Below are 13,138 nucleotides of genomic sequence, written 5' to 3'. Positions count from 1 at the left end.
TAAATGTTCATTGGATTTCTTAATTTGGTGAACGAATTATTATTAGTAGCATAGAAAATTGACTGACCCAATTGTAAATTTAATTTTTAAATTTGTCAAAAAATAGAAATTTTAAATTTTAAAAATATTTATAATAATAGGGTAAGTGGGTTTTTTTAGTATCTATTAAATAAATAGTTATGCTTAAATTTTTAATATCAGTTGTATAAAAATATGTATGTAAATTATAAATATATAATAATATGGTTGTTATTTAAAATGTTTTTTCCATCGAACAAGCTTTTTAAAAAAGTAGGATTTATTTATTTATTTTAGTGGAATAATGTTGTAAACCATTTGAACTACATAAATCTGAAGAAATTTTATTATAAAAAATTATTATTTTTTTTTTTTAAAAAAGTGGGAATATGTACAAAAAAGTAAGTTCACCTTTCATATATTTTTGGGGAAGTTGGCACTTTGGTAAGCACTTGGGTTAGGAAGAATCAACCGTCGGCATGAAAACGGCGCCGTATCTCTGTGAAGGAGGTGTATGACCGTCTCATGCAACGACGCCGTTCGCACCTAAAATCTTCTGACTAGACAACCGCGGTTGGGAACTTTTGTTTTCCAAAAATGCCCACGGACCAGAAAGAACAGTTGAAAGAATACAAGAGGGGTAGTTTGGGTATTTTGGAAAATATGGGTTAGGATTCGATGGTGATGGTCCGCATGGAAGAAAATTGCAGGTGTCACCGAAATCGAGGTCGGCAAAAGCAAAGGGCTTCGATTAAAGCAAAGGCCGTGGAAGGGGGAAGGAAGGGGTGCCCCTATAAATTCTATATAGGCACCCCACTAATCAATCGCTCCCGTCCAAATTATCTTTTTCGGTGTGTGCTCCAATTCCAAAGAACCATTTATTCTTTCCATAATTTCGTTAATTTCTTTTTCACTTTTACCAATTTACCCTTCAAAATTATATATATTTTTAGAATAAAAAAGTGATTCAATTTTTTTAAGATTATCTCAATTAATAAAATTTAATTATTATAAAATATTTTTATTATTGTTAATAAATATAATAAAATTTATTTAATTTAATTATTATAATAATTAGTCTAATTTGATGATTTTAGTTACGAGAGTATTTTTATAATTATCTTAAAATTTAATTTTATGTATATTAAAAGGACTTAAAGAATTTTAATTACTTCTCTCTCTCTATATATATATATATAAGTTTCCTAATATATGGGTGATATATATTTTTTATTATAATAGAATATTTTTTTGTTAGTTTTATTAGTGAATGTATTAATTTTTTTATAATTTTATTTTATTTATGACTATGCATAATTTAGAAACTGATTTACCAATAAATACATTATTTAAGAAAATAAAAATACGGTATATATATATATATTGGGATTATATATGTTGATTATTAAATTTGTTAAGAACATATTATTTCATTGACAATTTATGTTTACATTAAAAACACTATTTTGAATTTATTATTATGTGATTTTTAATGAGTTTAAGAAAAAGAAAAACAAAATTAGTTAATGTACCCGTGATTGGAATATATTAATTATTGAAATATAAATAATTGCAATAAGGTTTTATTTTATTTTATTTATTTATTTATTGAAAGAAAAAAAGTGGCATGAACAAAGTTGGAAAGTGCTATTTATTTATTTATTTTTTCTTTATGCAAGTATCATGAGAAATGCATATTGTGCCAATTTAATGTTATTAAAATTAGACTAGACAGGCCCATATATTAAATAATTAAAAGAAAATTCAACTAAATTAATTAAAAGATACCCATTTAGTAATTTATTATAATAAAATTTTATTACTTAATACAATATTTAATAATTAACATAATTATGTTTAAAATGATTAAAAATAATTATAATAATTCTCAAAATTTTTATTATTTTAACATATACTCACACTTATAATTTACTAAATATATAACTAAGTAGACCCAAAAGTCAATTAATTAATTTGTACTAATAATGCGTGACTACTCGAGTTAGCATTATACCTTATTAGTAAAACTACTTGCTCGAATTCGAATTCGAATTCTATTCTTAATTTTGTCTCATAAAAAATTTGACCGATTCAATATTTAATTCTAAATATATTTTCATATAATTTTTGTAATTTTAATGTTCTAGGTAGTTATCTCAATAAAATTTCAGCTTGGTGAACATAGTTGTCACCAAATTTTTTAATGGGTCACTAGATTAAGTCAAATCCTCAAATATATAGACTTTGATTTTGTTGTATAATTTCACCTTTTTGGAAAGCAATTGAAAAATAAATAAATTAATTGAAAAAGGGGTATCCATGTAATTTAAATAAAATGAAGATAATTTTTTAAATAATATTTTTTGTTATATTTTAAAATTAATTACGAATAAAAAATATGTATAGGCTTACACTTTAAAGAATATGTAACCCTTAACTCTTTATTGACTTGTAATTTTTAGCATGCTTTGTTTAATGTTATTTAGGGTAATTACTTTAATTAAAATATTTAATCGTAATTATATTCTTTAATTAATTTTTTGGCTAAGAGGATTTGGGTTTTAAATGAATGTTATTGAAAAAGAAGTATTTCAAAAATTAAGAGCTAAGATTACTTTTTCACATTATTGATTGCTTCTTTAATCATTATGGCATGCCCTTTATTTAATGAAATATCATTGAAGGATTGAGAAAGAAAAATAAAATGGATCATAAATCTTAACAGGATATAGATATAGTTTACGTGAAAGTCCAAAATTTAATGAAAATTAAGATATTGAATTCGTAAAATAATAGCGAAAGTAATTGAGAATTTAAGATTTACATTCCTTACACAGTAAATTAGGATGTCTAATAGAATTACAGAAATACTCATTTTAAGAAATTTAAAATAAAAGAAATAAGAACGTAACGAAAATCCTATAAGGATTTAGTTGGACAACTCTGATAGAATGTGGGTGATAAATTTTAATCGCAACATTTTTACTCTTCAAGATTTAGATCTTACTCTTCCTGATATGAAATTATTAAATAAGGATGATGAATTACATTAATCCAATAAGAATGCCAACGTTTAATACCAATCCAAAAAATTAAATATCGATATAAATCATAAAACAACCTTTTATACACATTTTCACATCATCAACCAACCATCAATTTCATACAACATTCTTATTTCATAATTATCGATTTCATACAAAGTAGTAGAACAAAATTTAAACAGACAATATGAACTGATACTTTAACAATTAAGAAAATGTGATTAGACATTTATTTCAAATCAATCAATAGATGAGAATAACGATTTAAAGCAATCAGTAAGCGAAATAGCTAGTAAGTCTATGAATCAAAGTGCACGCAATGAGCAATAATAACAATCTGAAAATGAACAGTATATAAATAAATAATTTGTACTAAGCGATTACCGACCCCACTAGTGACTTATGTTTAATTAATTAAGAATTCTAATATTTACAAATTATACCGTTATTATTTATTAAATTTTAATTAACTATAACGGAAGAAAATAGTGAAAGATTCTTACTCCGGATCGGTGTTCGAAACACTGCCTTTTTCATTGTGCTTCCTGATGGTTCTTGAGTTTCCTGAATTTTTTCAGCGGAAATAAAAAATGTGCATAATGTATTTTAAAATACCTCAAAAAGGTTAAAAATAAGCATTTTTAATTTTTTTGGCCAGTTTAGGATTCCGTTATGACAGCACCGACTCCGCCACCCACGGTGGCATCTCCTCTTGGCATGACCTTTTTCGGCCGATTTTGCATAAAAACTTGCAAAAATAGGGTTAGACTGTTTCTATTGGTCGAAAAAGAGAAAACCTGAAGCATTACCAGAGGAGGAGTTTTTTCGGTGTTGCAGCTCCGCTGTTCCTCTCTCATGGCCGAAGATTTTCTTTGGTCGACCTACACCATAAAAGTGTCAGGGACGCAATAGTTGGAAGATTGAAGGGAACGAGAAACGAGAAGGGAATCACCGGAGCGATTTTTGGGCCATGACCGCGACGGCTCGGCTGAGCTCCACTCTCAGTTTTTGACTTCTCTTTTGGTCTTTTGGCTCCGATTTGGGTGTGGGAATGGTTGAAATCGAATTTTGAATGAAATGGGAGAAAAAATTTACCTTTTCAGTGTCGACAGTGGCTCCGGTGTGGCGGTGATGATGATTAGTTTTATTTATAGCCATCCTTATTCTTATTCTCCGATGAGTACATGCGCGACTAGGGTTATGGTTCCCTGAAATGCGATGCTTAAATACCCTCTAGTGTAGATCTGGACCACCCGTGCAAGAACACGTGACTTTCTCCCATCCGTTGGATTGCTCTTATTTGGAGAATAAATTTAGACCGCACAATCGAATTAAATTTGATCGTTCGACTGCGCATGAAGAGAGAACGAATTTGGATCGTTCGTGTGCACGACCCAGGGGATCTAGGCTGTTGGATCTGTTGGCACGGGGATCACCTGCGTGGACGTGTGTCCACAGGTCTGCCACGCAACTTACGACAACCGACCGTGCTGCTGACGTGGCGGTCCAGTTGGCCAAATTTTTATTATTTTCACTTTACTCCAGTTTTTTAGATTTATTTTCAAATATGTCATTCTCTATTTCTACTTTGACCTAAATTTTTAAAAATATTTTCAAATGCACCCAAAACACAATTTTTCTTCAAAAATTCAACAAAAAATTAAAAATTTTAATTTATTTTATTATTACAATTTAAGTATCTCGGGCCTAAATTTTGGGTTCGGGTGTTACAGTCTATGCATGTAATAAATTTACAATTTGGGTATAATTTATTTACTAATTTATATTTATTTTTAACTATAAAGTAATAAAAATTTTATTTAAAATAATAAAAATTGTGCTTACATAAAATTTTATGTAAAGTTAAAATAATATATTGTAAATTTAATCATTTTTATGAAATTTAAATTTTGTCTTAAATTTTATATCAATTCAATTTTTATGTAAAGTTAAAAATTTGGGTATAATTTATTTAATAATTTATATTTATTTCAGCTATAAAATAATAAAAATTATGCTTGTATAAAATTTTATGTAAAGTTAAAATAATATATTGTAAATTTAATAATTCTTTATGAAAATTTAAATTTTTTAAAATTTTGTATAATATTTTATACCAATTCAATATTTTTTTCACACCAATATAATAGTTTTTCAAAGGGAAAAAAAAAAGTCAAAGATTATAAGCAAAATTAAATTTGTTTTTTTTTTTTCCTTTTCCCTAATGAATCCAAAATTGTCCCTCCAAGCAATTTCCTAATCTTGAAAATTAAGTCATAAGAACAAAATCTTAGGAGGATGCTACCTTGGACCAAAAGAGAAGTACCAACAAAAGCAATGAAGTATAGAAAAAACCCACTTATGTTCTAATTGATTTATTCAATTTTGAATTACCAATTTTTCTATAAAAATATTATGTTACATGAATTAAATATTTTAATTAAGATTTAATCACGATATTTTTAATAAAATATTTTCTTAATCATAATTTATAGAACATAATCCTAATTAATAATGTAATCAATTTATTTATATATATATAAAAGTAAAGATGATATTACAAATTAATTTATAGTCTAAAGCATGAGTTATGTATTTATTAAGAAAATGTTATTTGAGTTTTATATAGTTGTTGAGACATCAATTGTTAATTGATACCTAAAATTCACATTGAGAGTGAAATAAGATCAATAATTAAAGTTGACTAATTATGGTATTAGGTGAAGATTCCTTCTTTTAAAAATATTAAAATTCAGTCTTTCAAAAATGTTGTCTTTCATGGAGACAACATTACTCTTATTTTTGGGAAGTGAACAGAATTTTCTTATTTTTTTTTAAAAAATAAATAGAAAATTAATAATGAATTCATAATATATACTGAATTTAAAGAGTTGAAAATATTTTTTAATAGTTACGGATCTATAAATTTTAGTAAAATTATCAAAAATTTTCTTTGTATTATTAAAAAAATGTAATTTTATATTTTAAAAGAATGATTAAAAAAAATTTATTTTTGTTAATTTTATCTAATGCCTTTTGAAAATTATTAAACTGACATGTGATATACTAAATAATTGATCACTTCGTTTAAATATATCAACGTAAATATTATATTAGTAGTACGTCTGTATCCACGTTAATAAATACTTTTATTTTTTTTTTTTACCTAAACTCGAACAGACCATCGTCTTTTATATTTTTTTCGTCTCTAGTTAGTACTTTAAGAAAAATAAAATATTTATAACTATTGAAAGATCAAATAAATTACTTTTTTTCAATACAAGTAATATATGCTTTTGACTAAATGAGAGTTAAAATTATTTTTTAATAGTTACAAGTATTTAAATTTTATTAAAACTTTTTTCTTGTATTATAAAAAAATGTTCAAAATTTTTTTAAATTATTTTTTTATTCAGATTTCTTTTTATCTTTCAAAAAAAATTGTTAAATTTTTTTCATCTCCGATAACTTTTAACTAATATCTTATAAAACTACTAAAATGACGTGCAACATATCGAATAATTGATCACTTTGTTTAAATTTATTAACGTGAATGTCACATCAGTAACGCTTTTACACCCACATCAACAAATACTTTTATCCTCTTTCTTTTGCCTAAACCCGAGCAGACCATCGTCTTTTCTATCTTCTTCGTCCCTAGATCTTCATTTTCGGTACTTTTAGGCAAATTTAAATATTTGTAACTAAGAGATAAAACAAGAGTAACTATATCTAAGTATAAATGTAACTCAATGGGGCAACTGTCCCATTACTAGAAATTCAATTACTTACTTAAATTCAAAGCTCAAATTAACAAAATAAGAATAAAGTTAAGAATAATAAATGTACAAGAAATTAAAGGAAAATATCTATAATAAATCCTTCAAGACCTAAAGATTTGGATGAAATAAACCAGAACAATATTGGACCCACCACTAGATGGTGCCATACTTGAGTGATGCAAGAAAATAAAATATAAATCATATATGTATACATATATATATATATATGTATATATACACATCCTACACCAATATCATATACTCAACAGTTTTAACACTAACTTTTTTAATAGAAAAATATTTTAAAAAAAAAAACAAATGGTTAAACTCAGGCTGATCATCAAAGTAGAGATCCATCAAGCTGTGGGTCCAAAATACTGCTGAAGAACATTGTACATGGCTGTAGCAGACCAGCTAGCTTAGATTCCTTAAACAGAGATTAACATTACATTATGAAAATTAAATAATAATAATAAAATCTAGTTTAAGGTTTTTCTACCCTACTTTCAGATTGCCAAGATCTCTCGATTTTATTGGTTGAATACATATCCGTAATACTTTTTCGTAAGATTTAATAGTCGATACTTAGAGATATAATATCTTAAAAGTAGTATAGAATGTCTTTAAGTTTATATACAAATTATTATAAGACTAATCTACCAACACATATACATATACGGTGATGATGGCAATACCTTTTTTAGTTTGTTTTTTGTAATGGGAGAGTCAGGCATGTACAGGTATAGACGAAGACGATGATGAGCTTGTAGATACACAGCCTTTCAGGCGTTCCAGGATGGCATTTCGGCTTCCGAGTCCTGAGTGAGAAGTAAGTGGAAGGCCCTCCTTCACACACTCATCATATTTTTCTAGTGCGGAAACAATGTGGGAGAAATCCGGCCGTTTTGATGGATTCGCTGCCCAGCAACGCTTTATAAGATGTGCGAGTGCAGGCTGGCAACTCGCTGGCAAGGGAGGCCTCTCATTCTGCCAATAGAATAAAACAAAACGAAACTTGTAACATACTCTTATCCGGAGTATCAAGACTAAAACTTACACGAATATACGTAGAAATAGATACATTTTCAGATGAATAATATGTAGAAGAACATCGAGGATTCCAAAGTTTCATTTTGTTTTATCTGTTCCACTTGAAATTCCCGATGAGCCCATTACATTTTAGATGCAATTTTTATCATCTTTTAGTCAAAATAAATATAAGTTTCAAAATTTTCCATAATAATTTTTAATTTGTTCCAAACATAACCTAAATTCAGAACCTAAGAGTTAGATACCACCAAAAAAGAGTTATTCTTGACTCGAATTCAGGACCTAAGAACTCTGCTTCAGAAATTTTTAAATTGCACTGATTGATTGTATATGCATGAGAACTCTAGAATAGAAAATATATGTATTCATATCCTATAGGATTCTCTAGGTACATGGACAAAATTTTCTTAGTCAATCAAGAAATTGCAGAAAAGCTCAAGATTTACCCAAAATTTTTCGAACAAAGACAATACAGAGAAATATTTCGAGAAATAGAAGATCAATCAAAAGAACCATATGCATTTTATATGCTGCTAATCTCACCTTCTCAGCCACAGCAAATGCAGCTTGCACCGGAGTCATTCCTTGGAATGGAAGCAAAGCTGTAGTGAGCTCCCACAGCACAATTCCAAAGCTATAAACGTCAACTTTCCGGGTATAAGGTTTTTCCTTTATCATCTCTGGAGCCATCCAACGATAAGTTCCTGTGTTCCCTTTCGATTCCCTACACTGTGTTTCTAGACACGATGTTCCAAAATCCGCAACCTTAACCCTCATTTCATCATTTAGCAGCAAGTTGTTGGACTTGAGGTCCCTGTGGATCACTCCTTGTGAATGAAGATACTCCATTCCACGGGATATGTCAAGAGCTAACCTAAGTATAGTTTCTGTAGAAAGTGAATATGGCTCCTTCTTGTTGAGATACATCCGGAGAGTTCCTTGCGACATGTATTCTGTGATGATACAGTACACTGGCGGCTTTTTGCAAGCTGCAATGAACTGTGGGAAGACAGTACCTTAAAAATGTCACTCAATATTTTTAGGCTAATTTTTCCTACATCCATGAAACAAGATCAAAAGCTACATGAATACTTACCTTAACCCAGATCGTAAAACTATAAATTTTTCATTTGGAAAATTAAAATTCAGAAACTCTTTTGAGTTTTCAATCAAAACCTAGCTTAACCACAATCAGGTTGAGTTATAATCAATATTTTTAGGCTAATTTTTCCTACATCCATGAAACAAGATCACAAACTACATGAATACTCTCCTTAACCCAGATTGGAAAACGAAAAATTTTTCATTTGGAAAATTAAAATTCGGAAACCCTTTCGAGTTTTCTATCAAAAACCTAGTTTTAACCACAGTCAAGTTGAGTTATATTCAAATTGTAATTCCATTCGATATAAATGAGAATATAATACAAATGAATAGAAGGTGGAAAGAAGATAAAACTCTAAATCTAATTCAATTTCATTTCCAATACAGTTGAGATTCCTTCATTAATGACTGAACAGATTTGACCAAAAGCAATGATCATGTTCTTTACCCACTTGATCATGTCCATGGGGAGATTGAACTGGAAGTTTTTAAGTGACAACTGTTGGGTTCCAATCAAGAAATATAATCACTTGTGTAAATTAGAATAATCACCAAGTTAATCCACAAGATCCAATAAAATAATACCAAGCTATTCAATATTGCAAATCAAAACCAATGCACAAACAAAGAAACAACCACAAAAGGAACTAGTCTAAGTCACAACTAGATAACATAATTGCCTAAATTGAACTATTTAAGATTTGATTTACCCTTCTTCCCCCTAAACTTGATCCTTTAAGCCATTCAAAACAAGCGCGCAAATCATACTGTTGCTATATATATATATATATAAAATTAAATTGGGAATAACTCTTAGTCTTAGAAAGTTAAACAAGCATAGCTTGTTTCCCTTCCTCTAGCATGCTCTAATTGCTGCTATAAATATGAGCAACCAAAAAAGTACCATTTTTTTTTAATATATATAGTCTATAATTATAAGTTTCTGGAGAAGAAAACAGAATAATTGATATCAATATAAGAATACTGAACCAAATAAAAAGAGACAAAAAAGAAAGACAAATCTATATTGTTTTAAAGGTTTCAAGCCGAAGTTAAATCAAATACTAAAGAGCTTTACCTGAACTATATTAGGATGAAAGAGACGTGAAAGCAAGGCAACCTCAGACTTAAACTGTTGTTCAAGCTTGGCTCTGGTTTCCTCTTTCTGATTTGGTATCCTCACCATTTTCACAGCAACAGCTCTCTGCTTGTAAATCCCTCTATAGATCCTACTATGAGCACCAGAAGCAAACTTATTACCTATAAAAAGCTGTGAAAGATCAGCAGTCCACTCTTCCTGATCCTCTTTTGAAGTCTCCCACGTTCCCACATTCTCAGACTCAAGAATCATAGACCATGATTCTAAGCTGTCAAATCTTCTTCTCTCCATGGTCTCCATGTCTGAATTCAACTGGGTTTTTGAGGAAGAAGGAACTGGTAAAGATTTGCTTTTTGATCTTCGAAGGCGAAATGCATGGAAGCATGAGGTCGCCATTGAAGATGTGGGTGATCAGAGGTTCCTTGTTTTTCCCCCTTTTTCTATATAAAGGTGAGATTTTTAGGGTTCATGCGCTGTCAAAACAGAGTGCTATTAAAAGGAGTTCTCCTCCTGAATGTGTGAATTGATTTCAGGAAGTGCATGAACTGATTCAAAAACATGGGTTCTGTACAAAAATAGAAAATAGAGATGGGTTTTCATTAATTTATCCAAAGACATTAAAAAAAAATTTACAGAATCAGAGAAGAAGAAAGCCCATAATCAGCTTTTTGCCAGAGAAAAAACGGATAAGACTTCCCCATTTCAAGAATTCTTCTTCCTTTATTTCAAAAGAGAGAAAGAGAAACGTCGTCTTTCCTTCATGTAAGAACAGATTTTGAACGGATACACAACAAGAGAGAGAGGGAGAGAGAAAAAGAAACCGAGGGAAAATGGAAAATGGAAATTTTCCCGAGAAACTGAAAGAAAAAAATAAGAAAAGAAAGAGTTGGATGAAATGGGGGTGAGGAACTGAGGCGTGTTTGGCTGGCAGTAGAAAGATGAAGATGAATTCAAAGCAGAAACATCAGGGGAGACCCGTGATTGCTTGGTTTGAAAAGAAAAAGTTTTCTTTTTTTCTTCTCCATCGAATCCAACACCTTGGCTTCTGGTTTCTGTTTGCTGCTTCTTTTTTGCATCATTAATGCTAAGTGGCCACAGTGGCAAACGTTTTCATACTTACCAGACCCTCCTAATCTTTGCATGCATGGCATGGGCTACTCAACTCTCTATATATATACACACACACACACACACACAGATAAATATATATATATATATATACCGGAGACAAACCCACATATACATACATACATACATATGTATATATAGAGACATCTTTTATTAGACTGTCTGTAATTCTTCTCAGTAGCATAATATAATATGATGATTGGCTATTAGCTTAGCTTTGAGTTTAATTTTTGCATTTCAAAAACCCTAATAAACTATTAATATTTTTTCACAATTATTTTTATCAAATACCAAATACTTTTTAATTAATAATTATTTTAACAGTATTTTTAATTTATTATGAATTTTCTTTTTTTTCCTGGTTAAAAACTGATACAAGTGGCTTTTACACGTGGCTCAAGGTCATGCAGACAAGTGGCAAATTCTGAATGGATGGCTGACAAAGAGGTAATGAACCAATGCAATAAAATTTATTTTATCTCATTTGCTATTAAATTTAATTCAGTAATAAAATAATCTAATTACATAAATAAATTACAATTTATTGCATAAATTATTAATGAATCATGAAAATTAATCACGTAATTTAATTTTTTTTTTGTGTGATTCGCGTGATTCTAATTAAAATAAGTTTATTTAAATATTTTGGAAATTTTTATTTTTATTTATTTATAAGTTAAAACAAGTATTTTAAAATGTTTAATATATTAATATAATTATCTTAAAAATTGTACTTTCAATCTTTATATATATATATATATATATATGACAATAAATTAAATCAATTAACTAGTCTAAAATATCGATTAGTGTTCTAAAATTATTAATTTAAATTAATCAATTGACAGAAAGGTTTGATGAGATTGGTGAAATGTTCAAATTTAATTAATTCATTGAGAGTCTAACTTTGTTCACTCTAATCAAGGTATATTTTTAATTTCCTTTTGTGAGATACAAGAAGAAATAGTGGGTTCATGTTACATATATATATATATATGTATGTATGTATAGCCAAAATTTTGTTAAACCCACTAAATTGTCTCCTTAAAATGTAAAAAAAAAAAAAAACCCAAAAAAATTATATTCTCATATGATATATTTAACAATAACTAAAATAAATTATTATAACTAGTAATTTTAATTTATGTATTCTTAATTTGTTTATATCATAAACTCATATTCAAATTTATGATCACTAATTAAATATTAATGTGTGTGTGTGTATATATGATAACATATAATATACTAATGCATATTACCAAATTCCTAGCATTAATTTTACACCTTACATCTTTATATATATATATATATATTTATCTTTAAAAGGGTACATATACTTTGTACTTAAGCTCACTAATATTGGTCTTCTTCACTTTATTCCAAAGCTAATCATTGTGGAATTTTTATTTATTAGTAAGAGTTTTTGTCCCTTTTGGGTGATGGTAGAAAAAAGAAAATGTTCTCTCTTAAAGATTTTTTGTATTCTTTGTTATTATTATTATTTTGTTAAAATAAATACTTTATTCTATATATAACTTCTATAATACTTAATTATAATGATTCTATTATTTGTATAAATTAAAAAATATTTTATGATAAATAAATTATTTTAATCGATAAAAATTACGAAGAGATCAAAAATATTATTTAACATTTTTAGTCATAAAAAAGCGTAAATAGAAAAAAAAAATTAAATTTTTATTAATTTTTAATTCATTACTTGTGAATTAATAAATTGATTGATAAATAAATTTTCAAAAGTAATTGATGATGGAGTTTGGTCCACCTCCACTTTCTCATTTGATTTAGATCATATTGAAATTTCATTCACACGAATATCAACCATCTTTTTCAAACAGAAAGATATCTGCATGAACTATATTTATCATTTCGTTATATGATTATGATAACGA

General features: G+C 28.0%; 1 protein-coding gene across 3 annotated transcripts; it reads right to left on the bottom strand.

The window, feature by feature from the left end:
- Nucleotides 1–6,854: 6,854 nt before the first annotated feature.
- Nucleotides 6,855–11,251, bottom strand: HT1 (Protein kinase superfamily protein). Of its 3 annotated transcripts, none has more exons than XM_088208077.1 (4): nucleotides 10,077–11,251; nucleotides 8,438–8,893; nucleotides 7,540–7,831; nucleotides 6,855–7,244 (listed from the first exon to the last, which is right to left on the bottom strand). In XM_088208077.1, the coding sequence occupies exons 1-3, from the start codon at nucleotides 10,491–10,493 to the stop codon at nucleotides 7,571–7,573; spliced, it is 1,134 nt and encodes a 377-aa protein (XP_088064203.1). In that variant the 5' UTR covers nucleotides 10,494–11,251; the 3' UTR covers nucleotides 6,855–7,244; nucleotides 7,540–7,570. The 3 variants fall into 3 exon arrangements, with proteins under 3 accessions (XP_088064203.1, XP_088064202.1, XP_088064201.1); XM_088208076.1 differs by having other exon boundaries at nucleotides 6,856–7,271; nucleotides 10,077–11,250; XM_088208075.1 differs by lacking the exon at nucleotides 6,855–7,244 and having other exon boundaries at nucleotides 7,269–7,831; nucleotides 10,077–11,250.
- Between the last annotated feature and the right edge of the window lie 1,887 nt (nucleotides 11,252–13,138).

This window comes from Carica papaya, chromosome 7, assembly GCF_054855325.1.
Source record: "Carica papaya isolate Zhongbai chromosome 7, ASM5485532v1, whole genome shotgun sequence".
Taxonomy (NCBI): Eukaryota; Viridiplantae; Streptophyta; class Magnoliopsida; order Brassicales; family Caricaceae; genus Carica; species Carica papaya.
The sequence above is the reverse complement of the archived record's forward strand: the minus strand, read 5'-3'. Positions and strand labels throughout refer to the sequence as shown.

Bases quoted from the DNA above. Each gene is read 5' to 3' on its own strand.
- HT1 (XM_088208077.1), bottom strand. From the start codon at position 10,493: ATGGCGACCTCATGCTTCCATGCATTTCGCCTTCGAAGATCAAAAAGC. The intron at 8,894-10,076 runs GTAAAGCTCTTT...GTCTTCCCACAG, and splicing joins TTCATCCTAATATAGTTCAG to TTCATTGCAGCTTGCAAAAA. The intron at 7,832-8,437 runs GTGAGATTAGCA...TTCTATTGGCAG, and splicing joins CATTTGCTGTGGCTGAGAAG to AATGAGAGGCCTCCCTTGCC.